Source organism: Solea solea, chromosome 7 (genome assembly GCF_958295425.1).
Source record: "Solea solea chromosome 7, fSolSol10.1, whole genome shotgun sequence".
Lineage (NCBI taxonomy): Eukaryota > Metazoa > Chordata > Actinopteri > Pleuronectiformes > Soleidae > Solea > Solea solea.
The window spans coordinates 17882389-17897510 of record NC_081140.1 but is presented as its reverse complement, the minus strand read 5'-3'; the positions used below and the strand labels follow the sequence as shown (position 1 = coordinate 17897510).

The window sequence follows — 15122 nt, the reverse complement described above, 5'->3', positions numbered from 1 at the left end:
ACACTACTTTAAAAGGAGAGTGCTACTGTAAATATTACAGGATTCATGTCTACTATTGCATTCAAAGAGAGTTGATACCTGACTTCTATAGAAAAATAAAATCACTGTACATCCAGCTTATGTCTGCAGATAAAGAGGTCATGGCATGAAAACAAGAATAAAATATCCACTCTCATATACACCCACAACAGGACATAATGCAACACACACTGTAAGAATAACCTCTGCACACGGTCAACACATGTTTTCTACTAAATTGCGTCACACCTAAGGGAAACTGCAGAAATCATGAGCAGCAGCTGGAGTTTTTTTTCAGTGAGGGGAAGTTAAGATTCGAAGCAATACGAATTTTCCAAAAACTCAACAGACATCACTTCAATTGGGCAACAGGGACCAACCATGTGCCCCCGTTTTACACCTGGAAACGCAGTAATAGTATGACATAAAAACATAATCTGGAATAGAGGTAGACACTTAAATCAGTCCAACCGATAATTCAGGCTGATATTTTTTTGCCATTTATTTTTTTTAATAATCTGCATAGGTTAATTATTTATTATTAAGCCAATTACAACTTCTTCTTTTTATAAATGACCTGCTTCATGTATTAGTTTATACATTATTTTTTGTTATAAATACTGTATGTGTCTGCACTGTAGTGCAGATGTGAATTGTAGATTGGAGAGAGACTATCAGTGTTTTCAATAACTGAACAGTTATATTTCATCAAACGGGGTAAAAAAAAAAAAAAGAAAATCAGCACCATCGGTGGAGAGGTGGACTCTCATCAGACCACCTCTCATCTGCAAAGTTGAGGGTGACAACAGGAACGTTTGAATTCATATGAGGCACAAATAATGATGATGAGGAGGAGGTAACGAGATGACCAACTCACATGGTTGAAGTGGATTCAGTCAGGAGCAGGTTGAAGTTACATGGATATTTTAACAGGACATCTCCTTATGACAGTCTGTAGAAAGGTTCCCTGGACTAAGGGGACATTGGGGTAACATCGAGGAGTTAAGGATGGAAAAAAAGAAGAAACTAATAGAGATAAAACATCAGGGCTTTGCTGCTTATCAAAGACAACATACATGGAGTGTAAGTCTGCCTCACATGACCTGTTGTAAAGGGGGGCGATGTGCAAAAAAGTGCCTGTTATATTCATAATCCATCTCTATTATTATAAAGAAAATTTATTTTTCAGACCCTCCAGGACACATGTTAGAAACACACCCTTAAACAGCCTGCTCTTCATCTTCTCATGTTGGAGTGATTTATTATTGCCTCAGGATAGAGCCATCACCTTTTTATTTCAAACATGGGGCGTAAAACTAGACAATTTGAAATAGTACCCCTTAGGATCCAGCAGAGGCCACTCATACCGTATCATAGGACAGTCTGTACTTTACATGCAGTTTAAGAGATGGACGGTGAGATGGATCGTGCTGTGGTTCTGTATGTTTTGTAGCTGCTCTACATGTTAATCGTGATACAAATTAGATCGAGCATGGCTCTTGTTGTTGCTGTGTTCTACTTCCGGGTCAGTGTCCCGGTAGAAAATTTTGGTGCATGCGCATAAGTCCAACTCCAGTCCACCTAAGCGTATACATACATGCAGGTGTAATCGGACTATGACTCGCATTATCCATTATGTTTGTCTGACTAAGACAAGCTTGATATTAGTTGGACTAATGTGTTTACATGACATTAAGAGTGTAAAATTACCAAATTAGTTTAGGACTTTTAACATGCATGTTAACACACTGACTGACTGACTGATTGTACAAGAGGGACCTGTACAACCCAAGTGACTTTGGCACCTTGGAGATGCAAGATTGATTTTCTTTTTTAAAAAGTGGCAGCCCTATCTGGGGATGGACTAGGGCTACTTAGTCCGTATACTAATTTCAGTATATTTGCTAAAACCAATTCACATTCAAGAACATACACAATCTGATCAGTCAAAGGTAGTAAATACTGTATCTCTGCACCCCTAGTAACCCTAAATCCATAACATCACAGCTGTAACTTTACATTCTGCTCACAGTCTTCAGGGCCATTCTGCTGAGATGACTGAAGTTGCTGCAGCTTCAATGGATTAATTAATCCATATAAGAGAAGAGAAAAAAAAATCTAAACAAAGTTAATACCAGTGCCACCTTTCCCACACAGCCGCTTTGCTGTTCAACATAAGTGCAGAGAAAAAAAACGAAAAAAAACAAACAACTTGGTGTATGAACCCTCTTCGACTTATTTCACTGTCGACAAAGACCAGTGTGACAAGTGTGACCTACTTCTTTGGCCTGACGCTGTGAAAGCACCAGCAGGGTGCATCAGATCAGTGACACGGACACATGCAGGTCTGATGCGTGTCTCCAGTGAAAATGCTGCATGTGGACAGTCTTTAGTTAATTTTTTTTATCCAACTTATGTCATTTTATTTAGTATGATTTATGAGTGATTGCCATATTTAAGATGAGATAGACGCTGATCTCACATCAGTCTGGTGATCACACACAGGTGACTCTATAGGTGACACACAACAATATACTTGTCTTGCTTGTGTCATTAAAAAAAAGGGTTTATGTGGGCAGATTTTGTGACTTTTTACAAACCTGATTGGAATCAATCACCTACCCTGCAAAAGCGAAAGCTAAAGTGCACTTTCCTAAACACTAAACTATTTTGTTTAATTATTTGTTCCTTTACTTTAAAGTGTATTTTCAGGGCCTCTAGGCAAAGGATGTAAGGAACTTGGATGACTTGGATGATGGAAATACGATTCATATCACAGCTGCTGTTTGTGCATACACACAGCAAAGTTTAACAATGAGGAAAAAAGGGCGAAGGATGGAGTAAAGCCTCTAGATTTCTTCAGAGCAAAGCTCTTTTTATCAACCAGCAAACACTTGTGGTTGCAGTGGTGGAGGCAGGAGCTCGTTCTCCACATTATCCGAGTCAATAGCTGACGAGGCCGCAGACGTCGTCCCACTAGCCACGGTTGCAGCAGGGTTTTGTGCCTCTGGTGAAAAGCTTTCCAGAACACTCTGCACCTTCTGCTCCACCTCATCTGTCCAGTCAATTAGGTCGCTCTCAAGTTGTCGAGCCTTCTCTATGACTCGCTCTTGCCTTTCCCCGAGCCCTGTGAGCAGGTCCAGCCGTTTGTGGACTTGATTAAGAGCAGTGCCGCCCGGGGAGGAGGAAGAAGCTCCACTGGTTTGTGGCCAGTGAGGGGACGCTTTGCCCGACATGTAGAGATCAAACTCCTCAGTGCTCAGGTTCAGGGACTGACCATCCAGCTTCTCAATGAAGGCCACTGCGCAACACTGGGGAAAGAGGATGAAGTCATCAGTTTGTGGCTTCAGGTTCACTTAGATCAGGATGATGGTCATCCTAACTAAGACAATATGAAAACTGCGGACCAATCAGATGACACCAGAACAAATATTTTTAAGTCTCAAAACTTCTACAATGATGTAAGACAAGCACAAAACAGTAGCATTTAAACTTTCTCTGCCGTCTATATAATGACACTTTTCCATTAATAGAGTTCTAGCACTACTCGGCTCCACCCGACTCTAATCGGTTTGCTTTCAGGCACATCGTTTTCCATTAGTACCTCATCAATGTGGACAGGGTAGTCATAGCACGGCTGTGACGTAGTTTTATGCATGACACTAACACAAACTAATACTCAATCATTAGAATAAGTTAAAAAGGTTTGTTCACCCAATCCTTCAATACTTCCCGCATGACTGGAGCACAGACTCTGTCTGACACAGTCACTGAATCAAAATACAGCTGAACAGGTTGTGATGCAGCTGTGTGACGGACAAAGATGCTGAAACTGTGGTGGAAGATTCAGTTTCCATTTTGCTGTGAGATGTGTGCTTGTGTGAAAAATAAGCAGAAGATCTCTTTCCAAACAGAGCTGAACTTGAGACTCATCTGAGACACCTGACTCGGGGAGTGTGGACGCTTTGCGCACCACATGCAGAGACATACACTAATAAACCGCACACGGCATCAATACATGTGAGCATCCCCTCACCAAATTAGTGAAGTAGTAACCATCCTCTCCCGTCATGAGTCTGCTGGGGTTGCAGAAGCGGGTGATGTACTGAATGTTGGAGTGTAGTCGTGGAGGGTTTGCTTTCAACACGATGTAGATGAGTGTGGGGAGGAAGTCGTCAGCAGACGCAGCCTCTTTCTTGCTGACTTTGATGGCGTTGAAGATGTGCTTGCTGCAACGAGTGATGCAAGCCAGTTTGTCCTTGGGCACACGCTTTGAATCCATTTCAATTACATCTGTTGTGATGCAGGACATTTGAAGCAATGACAAAAGTGTGTAAGTTGTACCAAAATCACTACCGCCAAGATAATGTGGACATGTTCTAACGCATGCAAACATTAGTGCTCATACCTGTGATGGCTTTGACGACCCTGTCAGAGACCTCTGGGATCTCCTCATCTACAGGAACACACAGCATCTCAATAGTGACCCAGTGCAAGTCTCTGAAACACAAAACAATAACAATTCTAATTTAAGTAACTCTCAGTTGTAGTAATTTTATTTGCAGCTAAACATTATTTTTTTCACTAAATGAATCGTCAACCAATGTACTGTTCAGTTCGAATGTTTGGGATATATTTTTACTTCTACATTGGCATCCAGTCCTTCCTTCTACGTGCAATACTGTATATACTGTACACAAGTGCAATATACTTATTTATGCTGTAAATATCAAGTCCATACTATGTATATTCTGTTGTCTATAGTGTACATTCTACATTCTATTTTAACTAAAAAATGTTATAGTCTAAGTGTTAATATCTTTTTATATTGTAATTTTCTTTTTTGGTAATGCATGTTTATTATTTATTATCTTTATCTTTACTGTCTTGCTCCTGTAACAATGTAAATTTCCCATCTGCGGGACAAATAAGGGACTATCTTATCTTATCTTATCCTGTGGAGTACCTGCAGATATGTCCACTTTTATATATAAAATCTGTGTTGCTAACCTGATTCTCTTCTGAATGGCCAGGTCTTTGTTCTCGTCATCTGTGGTCTCAGGACAGAACACTTCCTTATAAAGACGGGTCATCATGTATTTCTCTACTTCATCCATAATACTCTCTACATGATCTGAGGAACCTATGACAAGAAGAAAATTAATATACATGCCAAATACTCTATACATTGCATGTATTTTTGAGTGTTAAGGAACAATCAAGTCACTGATCGGCCATACCTTTGAACTGGGTGTGGAGACGATCTGAGAGGTTCTGATAGAAGTCTTGCACACACTCCGACAGCTCATCAGCGGCCATGTCCTTCATTAAAGAATGAAAGGATTGACAGAACACATCCATCAAACTCATCATCCCTGTACTCAAAAACCTACACTGGATTCCAAGCAAACAACGTGATGACTACAAAGTTCTCTGTCTCACCTTTAAGGCACTTCACAACCTTATACCTTTATACATGTCCAAACACATTTTCATCTATACACACATTCATACTCTCCTATTCAACTCCAAATCCTCCTTACTCCAACATCCTCCTGCCCACTTGACAACCATCAGGTTCAGCGCATTCAGGTTTATGCTGCTTAGGAACTCTAATCCACAATCCATTTGTAATTCATGCTGTCTGCTAATGTTTACCTCCCAAAATCAGCAAATGTTTGTAATTATCTACCCATTTTAATTACCATTTTTATCTACAGTATACTGTTTATCTTACTTGTTTTTTTGTTTGCTGTTTTTCTTAGGTGACCTTTAGAGTTGTGAAAGGTGCCTAATAAAATTATTATTATTACGCAGCCCTTGGTACCGATATTGATAGTGTTATTTGTTTACGAGGGGCAATTATTAGACAATCAAAAAGTAAAAACAGCCAACATGAAATGAACAACTTTTGCATGTAATGTATATAAAACATTTGGGTTGTCACTTAACACTTAACATTGTTGCTAAATGGTTTTAATAAATATAAAATATATATATAAAAGTATTTGAGCTGTAGCAATTTAAGTTAACCTTCATCCTGTTACTGTAAGATTGAAGGAAAGTGTTAAGTAATAAATAGAGACAGGTGGTGATGACACTACTACAGAAGCACTGATAAAAACAATGTTGAATGTTTGAACACTGAATTTCAGCAGAGGTTAAGCCACAGATAATCGCAACAATTTCACAAGAGACTTCACAACCATCCCCACCCAGGAATAAGTGGTTCCTTGGTATAAGCTAATTTCACACATCAACGCCTCAAATCATAATGAGTAATCAACTTCAACTCACTCGCTTGTAGACCATGGTCTCCGTGAAGGCGCGGCACTGTTTGAAGATCTCCCTGCCAGACTTCAGAGGCTTGAGAAAATCAATGAACTCTCGGGTTGCGTGATCACTGTCCACAGAGGAATGTCGACTTGCAGAGGAGCTCGGGCTTGGGCTGGACTGTGTATCTAAGGAAGCAGCATCTTGAGGAAGAAATTGAATGTTGTGTTAATTAAAGCTACAAACACTTTATTTAATTTTTTAGTTTTTAAATACATATTTAGGTGCAACAGTCGAACTGTCTTTTTTTTGTTTTGTTTTTGAAGATAGACTTAACAGGTTGATATTGAGTCAAACGTATTATCCCGTTTTTATCCAAATCTTTAATATAATAAAACCTGATTTTTTTGCAAAAGTGCAAAAATAACATATTTAGATAGAAATCATGACTGAAATGTTGCAATGTTCAATAACTACCATTTCATATACATCCAGATGTCATATATACCTTTTCTTGGTGGTGTTTTTGTGGAAGGAATAAAAAACTTTGTGACTGTGTGAACTTTGCTGGACTTTTCTTTTGTTTTTCTTTCCTCAAACTTATTGAAGGGAGTGATTGTTGGCTGTGACTGGGCCTTCTGATGTCTGCTTGCATATGCTTCCTCCTCCTCTTTCTGAAGCCTAAGAGGGAAATAACAATAAAGCTATATTAGTTGTCAGGTGAACAGCAAGCTAACAGCAGACACGGAGGCAAGAGAACAAATGAATTTCAGACTTCAGAATAGTTGTATTCAGGACATGTGATGGACGGACAGACCTTTCTGCAAGTGCCCAGTCTTCTTGAATCTGTTTTTGCTTTTCTCGCTGATTCTCCTCTCGCCAGCACTTAGAACAAAAGCCGTGCCAGGCATTGTTGCCATAAAAACCACATCCTTTCTTGCAAAGCAGCTCCGATTGGTCCAGATGGATACCACGCCGCTGGCTCATCATCCTTCACCAGAACTCAATAGGACTGCAGGCAGAACCAGAGGTCAGAAGAGTTTTACAAAACCAGCAGCAGGCACGGTTAGCATCCAAGTGTCAAAAGTGCATAGTTATGTCGTAAAAGCACACGAGCCGTGAATTCACTGCTACTCTGATATTTGTGTCCCGGGATGATAACTTGCATCGGATGACAGCGAAAGCAACATCGCCACTTTGTTTTCTGCTGGTTAGCATTAGCTAGCTGATAGCCAGCTAGACTCTCACGGTATTGATCTGACACGGATGAACGCAAACTATTTCGAATAATACAATTCCAAAACAAATTAAATCTCTAGATGATCCCGTGTTGTTATTGACACACGGGTACACTGTTGTTTGACTGCTACGCCTGTGTCACACCCACAACGCGAATCCACAGCTAGCCAACTAATGTTTGCCTATAAGCTAATTAGAAAGCTAGGCTCGGTAACTAGCCAATTGGTCACTGAGTTCATGGAACTGCTATGGGTTGTGAATTATATGTCAACGTACATTCATATATTCACAGTGTGGAAAAAAAAGCAAACTCTGTCGCGTAACGTTATCCTGCTTCAGTCCACTGGTGGTGAATGTTTACGTAAAACAAACAGCTAGCCTCGTCCCACAGCCATTTTGTCTGACAGGCGTTTCTTCTACTTGTTGTATGGCAGACCGGACGCCTCGACTGCGAATTGCTGCCCCCCTCAGCCTAGATTGTGTCATTACCATACGTCTATATTTGCAGGAGTACTTCGGTTGAATGTTACTCACCATTTACATGTTAATTATTTACTTCAGCTCTTAAGAATCCAACCACACAATAATGAAAACCCTTGCAAACAGGTATGATGGGGGTACAAGCCTTTTCCTTTAATGTGATGTCATCAAAGAAACTTTGAACTGTGTGGGGCTGAGCATCATTGCACCTTTCAGTGTACAGCCTGCTGGAAATCCTTAAAAGAATACAGCACATGCTTAGTCTGTTGTTTCAATTGTACCATGATATTAGTTTGTTTATTTCTTTGTTTAACTTTGATCAAATGTATTTGTAAATGCTTGTGTGGTCCTGTGATGGACTGGCAACCTGTCCATGGTGTACACCACCTTTCACCCTATGGAGGGATAAAGCGGTGGAAGATGGATGAATGGATGAAAAACATCGATATATGTTAAAGAAACAGCTCAAATAGGTTATTCACATTATGGTACAGTTAGTAAAACAAATGCATGGCTTAATAAATAATAATTGTTGTGTAATAGTATATTTTTATTACAATATCATGTTTCATAGAGAGGATAATACTACAGTGAATGCACCAACATTTATAATACAGCCACAATAGAATACTGTAAGATTGCTTTACAATATACATACAAAATGATGTACAATAGTTTATTATTGTACCTGTGAGGACATTTGTCTTGGTTCAAGTGCTGCACTCCCAAATGCCTCCATAGTTAAAGTTAAAGGAACATGTTGGTGATGGCTGGTTCCTCTGCAGTATCAGCCGTGGCATGTCGAGGCCATTGAGGTCCAGTAGGAGCTCCAAGTGTACGACTGAAAAACAGAAACAACGTTTAAACTTCTGAACACACCCATCACTATTTTACAGTAGTAACTTTCTGAATACAATCCTAAATTGATATTGTCATAACACAAACTACAAATAAGTGCATGACAACTGAAACTTAGTTATTCTTTTTGTATCATAAAATCAAAGAACAAACTAATATAGTTGCTGAACTATGTAAATAATTATAGTAGTAGTATAATAGTTGCTAGTAGTGCTCAGTGTACTTGCTATTCTTATATCAGTCTATAAACTACTATTCTGCTCATTGTCTATTTCTCTCTAGGTTCACTGGCACTGAGAGCAGTGTTAAACTGTCTCATAGTATTTTGTCACCACCTTGTGGCAGACTTGTATACTGCTCACGTATCTTACATGGTAAATAATGTAATGGTTATGGGAAAAAAGGAAATTAATGGTTTTAAAGACCTATTTTATGGAAGCGCAGTAATTATTTCTGTTTTCTGAGTAATTTATTTTTTGGTCTGTTTTTCTGAGTAATTTATTTTTTGGTCTGCTTTTCTCAGTAATTTTTTTTCTGTTTTTCAGTGTAATTTTTTTCATGGTTGGTTTTTCGGAGTATTTTTTCTGATTTACTGAATAATTTTTTTTCTGAGTTTAGAGTGCATTTGAAACAATAAACTAGAGCCGCAACCAACGATTATTTTCATAATCGATTAATCTGTCGATTATTTTCTCAATTAATCGATGAATCGTTTGGTCCATAAAATATCAGAAAGCCTTAAAAAAGGTTGAACGGTGTTTGTCAAACCTGGAAATGATGATGTTCTCAAACATCTTGTTTTGTCCACAAGCCAAAATGATTAACTTTAAATGATTTCTTTGTTATCCGATCAAACCGATTATCGCTGATCAAAATAGTTTTCGATTAATTTAGTAATCGATTAATCGATTGTTTCACATTCATTTGTAACACATTCATTCCTTTATTTAGAGTTTGATTTATAACAACATGGACGGCTTGTTTAGTTTAATCAAGTTTTACTTACTGATCTGGGTTTAAGACACTGGGAGATAGTCCTGTCCTTAAGTCACATAGATGGTATTACAATTAGTTTGTCAACTTTACGCAGGCACCTGAGGACTTTGCAGTTGTTCAGAAGGAAAGCCCATTCAGATCTGCTAGACAGAGCAATGTTTCTCCAGGATCAGTTATATAAATATGGCATGCACCATGGATACAAGACGATGCATTTGAAATGCATTCAGGCTGGCTACCAGGTGACTCAAGAGACGATCAAGAGACTGCTGAAAATACTTGCAGGTTGGAGGTTCTGGAGGAATTAGCACGAAAAACCTCCATGGGTCAAGCCTTTTTTACCTCCGTGGTTATTATTACTGTAGTTTAGAAAACAAATCCACAAAATTGAAAAATGCATTTTAATCTATTTAATTTATTATCTATTCTATTTAATTATTTATGTCATCTTTCACTACTACTTTTTGTTTGTTCAATTCCCATCAAAGGACTTCGCCTTTGATAGACAAGTGTTGCGGACAGATGGAGCCACAGACTGACAGACAATAATCGCACAATCTTCAATAAAGTTTGTTTTCATGAACTTTTAATGAGAACACAAACAAATTATGGTTTTCTCCATTCCTAATACTTTTAGTTTTTTGAATATACACAAACAAATCAATTGATTAAGGTGGAGTCTCCTAATTGATTAACCCATGAATGACAGCTCTATTTCACACCAACCTCTGTGTGCAACATTATATGTGACACTATTCAAACAAAAAGGTTCTTGTCGTATATAGAGTAAATATATTTATTTTACATTAAAATGGCTGACATAATGTATGTACAACAGATTTGACAGTTTATTTACAGCATTTCATAGTGGAACGGTTAGGCAGTTGGGTCCAATAATATTGTCATTGGTGTCAGACATTTTCTCCTAACCCTCTTCCTCTTTTTACCATAATTGTCACTGGTCGACCACTCAGGGTACATCTTCTCATGGTGATGTCGAAGTCTGTCTGCCTCGATGAAATATTTGAGTTTTTTCTGCTCAGTCAGACGCCTCCATCTCTTTCCTAGCTCAGTGTTCACGAGAGCACAGTTTTTGACATTGAGCTCAGCAGTGACGTTTGACCTCTGCTCCTGCCTGAAGAGCATAAAAGCGTTGGGTGGCTTCTTTATGTAGGGTTGCTCTTTGTCATGCTGCTGTCTGGAGGTTTTTCCTCTCTGGGCGGTGGGGATGTTCAGTAAAGGAGCGGTGGGAAGGAAAGCTGGAGTGAAGGTCTCAAGTGGAAAAGGATAAACCATCTCTCCATTCACCGTTGTAACAGGAATTAAGTTCTCCAACGTGATGTGAGGAATCATGACTGGATGCACATTGCTGTTCTGTTCCTGATCCTGTTGGCTGCACAGGTGAGCGGGGCAGGCTTGAGGCTGGAGGTCCTGTTGGCTGCACAGGTGAGCAGTGCAGGCTTGAGGCTGGAGGTCCTGTTGGCTGCACAGGTGAGCAGTGCAGGCTTGAGGCTGGAGGTCCTGTTGGCTGCACAGGAGAGCAGTGTAGGCTTGAGGCTGGAGGTCCTGTTGGCTGCACAGGTGAGTAGTACAGGCCTGAGACTGGAGGTCAACAAATGACTCTGCAGGGCCGGTGGGAGAAGGTGGAGGAGAAGAGAGAGGCTGGGAGTCACACTGTGGAACAGGTAGAGGGTAGACCGTCTCTCCCAACAACACCTTTACAATGTCCTGAAGAGGGTCTGGTCCATAGGGGTCACACCACTCATTATTGATAGGGACTTGTTCAGCTTCGTTTCCCACCAGCTGCTCCAAAGTCGTCGTCGGGAGAGGATCTCGTTCATGGTGGCCACGCTTCTCTTCTTTAACAGGTGGCTGGTCAGTTATTTCTCCCTGCAGCATCTTCACAATGTCTGTGACAGGGTCTGGTTCGTGGAAACCACACTCCACAGCAGGGACAGTAAGAGGCTCTTCTGCCTCCTTAAGCAGCGCCTCTATCATCACCTGGAGAGGGTCGGATCCATGTATCATGGCTTTTTCCAGCTCAATGAGTTCATCATAAAAGTCCATGGTGGACTCGTTTTCTGCTGTATTTCTTCTTAGGTTGCTCTCTACTGCTGTTGCTACTGCTCTGTTTGTTTGACGTTAGTATGATGACTATATACGCAAAGAGCTAGCCGCTACTTATATTCCCTGCCCGACGTCCCATTGCCTTTAATGCCTTTATTGTGCGCACGTCTCTCATTGGCTGAAAATATGAAACGTCATCAGACGTACACATACGGCGCTGGCGACCGTTAAGCACAAACGCTTACCAACAAAATGCATTAACTTCACAAATGTTGACAGTATTTCTGGCGTTTTATTTATTCAGAAATAGAGGAACTGTATAAAAGATAAACATGGGCTGAATACAAACTCACTCGGACTCAACGTTCACTTTTTTAGCAAACCGTACAAAAAAAAAACCCGTTAGCTATATGCTATCATGCTATCTGTGTGACGCGGAGCGGTACGCGATCATGTCCGCTATAAAGCATATGATCCCAGGAAACTAAACTACTTTTACACCACTTTTTCCCAACAATTTCGTTTGACTGAGTGGAGAATGTTGTGATCTGACATGAGAACATATTATTCACAATCAGATAAAGTTTTTGGCTTTTCTTACCTCGCCTCAAAGCCGTGTCACCTGCTCCTGTGTCACTGAAGAGACACCGCTGATTTGGAGGAAAAATAATCCGCTGTCAAAGACCCAGAAAGCGGAGAGACACCTGCACAAAACTATCACCGGCGCACTCACTCTTGTTTACGTAAAGTCCTACCACACTCTTCCCTTTCTACGTCCGCCATCAGTGGCGCCACAGTGATCACCGGCGTTAATAACTGTTAACGTGATCAACGGTTGAAGAAGGTGATGAATAATACAGCTCTATTCTCAGAATAGAGCAACAGAATGATGAGAGTGATAAGTATATAACACAATTTAACAAATAATACAACAAATGTGGAGTTCTGGTGACCTGAGCAGAGAAAGAAGTTTGTGTGTTTATGTTCGTGTCAGTGTGTGTGTGTGTGTGTGAGAGAGAGTCTTTTGCAGTGACAGTGTTTTATTTCTATAATTAAATCACATGAAAAAGTCAAGCACCACAGCGCAGCAGCCCCCATGTTGTCTAATTAAACACTGCCATCATACAGTATATCCTCATTATTTGGCTCTGATATACATTTGAGCCCCCCCCCCCCCCCCAAATGTTTTCAGTCAGAATGAATCCATCATCCACCATGCTTACAAATAAAGTATTTTCAATGCACTACACTGGAATAGTTTAATATTTTTTGAATAGTGCAAAGGATCAAGGAAGAATTACAATTTCAATGAATGAATGGCCTCAAAATTGACTCATCTCTGCAGTGCCAAACCATAACTTAACGTAAGCCTAAACGACAAGGGAGCACATTTCAAGACAGAAATTCCTACTCAAATAGCCAAGTCTGCTGGATCACAGATTAGAACACAGATCTGAGTGCTGCTGGAAACTGTCCTCCACAAAAAAGACCTTTTACCTTTTGGCATATTCTGAATTGCACCTTTTAGTTGCTTTGAAGTTGTGGTTAGCCATCTGTACATCATGTTCTGCATCATGTTCTTTGGGATTGGACATGTCATGGTCAAAAACAATATTTCAGTTAAGAGAGTTAAGTATAGTTTTGTAATTTCTAAATCACTATGATTATTTTATCAGTATGTAACTTATCATCAATGGTGGGGGAGGTCAGGCAGTCCTATGACGGCAGCCATCCTCACTAGCACCATCTTGCATTTGTGTTTAATTGCAATTTTCATGTAACCTGCATTTCCACAACAAATGTGTCAACAGAATGAAGCAATAGCATATGGACACATTAGAAAATCCTATGCAGCCTTTTCGACTCACCTCTGAGCTGCAGACAGAGGCAGCCAGATGTGTAGGGGGTGGACATAGAAGAGGGAATAGAGCAGAAATAAAGAGGAAATTAAGTATCTGCTGTATTCATAGATGATAAATCAATCTCATAATGTGGTTGCCAGACAGTTTGGAATGCACTGTGAGCTATTCCCTAATCCCAGCTCAGTATGGCTGACAGTGAAGGTTAAATGAGAGGTGAACACAAAATGCAAGATATGGAAATGAGGAAAATAGAGCAGCCAAAACAGAGCAAAGAGAGTGGAGAGGTTTGGTGAAATGCTGGAGCTTGTCAGGAAAGGAGTCTATTCTTCTTGTCAAGTGCTCAGATTCAATCACAAGATAGCACTTTTTCTAGCATCCACAGGTTCCTCGATTCAAGGCTAGCTTCAGGAGAAAGGGAAGAAAAAGACAATTCAATTCCTTTGGGGAGAGACAATAATGCCATCACACTCCTGCAGTTTACTCTTTGCACAGGATGCAGGATGCAAATGGATTGTGTGATCATCTGCAACAAGTTTCCCAAATGAAGGAGAGACAGGGGAGAACAAGCTGATGGTGGATACAAGAAAAAAATCCCGGATATTAAAAATAGGTGGAGAAAATAAGTGGGAGAAAAACGAAACATGATTGTTTGCAAATATCACTGAACATATGGGTGTACAGGTGTGGGGGACAGGTGAGCCGGGAACTGCTGTTAACATCTGTCATCCAAACAATGGCGTCTTTGCATTAGGGGCCGGTCCCACCAGGGGGCGCTGCTGTGCAGGGGAGGATTCTAAGCTTTTGTAAATTTTCCTGTGTCAAAAATGTCATTGAGCACAAGTTAATAATAAATTCAACTTTGTCCCCAATGAAATGTCTGCAGGTTTCATTTGATGAACACAATTTCCTCTGTAGACACTTTATGTATAGTGTAGGTGTGTGTGAATAGTTTGTTGTGCCCGATGCTGCACCTGCATATTGATAATGTAGTTGTAGTACTATGTAGTAGTACATATTGTTTGAATTATAGTGGAATTTCTGTAATGCGTAACTGGCGATACACGTGTGGGTGTGTGTGTGGGGGACACAACCTCACGTGGGCTCCCTGGGGCAGCTGTTCATCGGTCTGTGGTGCTGAAATGACTGTTTGGCTGTGGTATATTTGTATATTGGGTGTGCGCCGTTCACGTCGTGCATTGTGTTTTTATTGTTGTCACGTTGTTGTTTCGATCTTGAGTATTTGATATTGTGAGATTTAGAACACCATTTGGTGGCGCTATTGATATGATAATATATGTCATCAGATTGGCATTGTTTGTATGATGGCAT

General features: G+C 40.1%; 1 protein-coding gene across 4 annotated transcripts; it reads right to left on the bottom strand.

Moving 5' to 3' along the window:
* Positions 1-1253: 1253 nt before the first annotated feature.
* rabgef1l (RAB guanine nucleotide exchange factor (GEF) 1, like) lies at positions 1254-12918 on the bottom strand. 4 transcript variants are annotated; one of them, XM_058633028.1, is made up of 12 exons: positions 12665-12680; positions 12533-12581; positions 8699-8851; positions 8065-8405; positions 7109-7303; positions 6800-6972; positions 6316-6494; positions 5259-5340; positions 5029-5161; positions 4427-4518; positions 4055-4311; positions 1254-3329 (listed from the first exon to the last, which is right to left on the bottom strand). In XM_058633028.1, the coding sequence occupies exons 5-12, from the start codon at positions 7279-7281 to the stop codon at positions 2898-2900; spliced, it is 1521 nt and encodes a 506-aa protein (XP_058489011.1). In that variant the 5' UTR covers positions 7282-7303; positions 8065-8405; positions 8699-8851; positions 12533-12581; positions 12665-12680; the 3' UTR covers positions 1254-2897. The 4 variants fall into 4 exon arrangements, with proteins under 4 accessions (XP_058489011.1, XP_058489012.1, XP_058489010.1 ...); XM_058633029.1 differs by lacking the exons at positions 12533-12581; positions 12665-12680 and adding an exon at positions 9875-10063; XM_058633027.1 differs by lacking the exon at positions 8065-8405 and having other exon boundaries at positions 12533-12918.
* Positions 12919-15122: the final 2204 nt, after the last annotated feature.

Excerpts from the sequence above, each read along its gene's own strand:
- rabgef1l (XM_058633027.1), bottom strand. The coding sequence starts at position 7,281 with ATGATGAGCCAGCGGCGTGGTATCCATCTGGACCAATCGGAGCTGCTT. Across the intron at positions 6,973-7,108 it reads GACTGGGCACTTGCAGAAAG|GCTTCAGAAAGAGGAGGAGG; the intron begins GTCTGTCCGTCC and ends TTTCCCTCTTAG. Across the intron at positions 6,495-6,799 it reads AAAAACACCACCAAGAAAAG|ATGCTGCTTCCTTAGATACA; the intron begins GTATATATGACA and ends TTCTTCCTCAAG.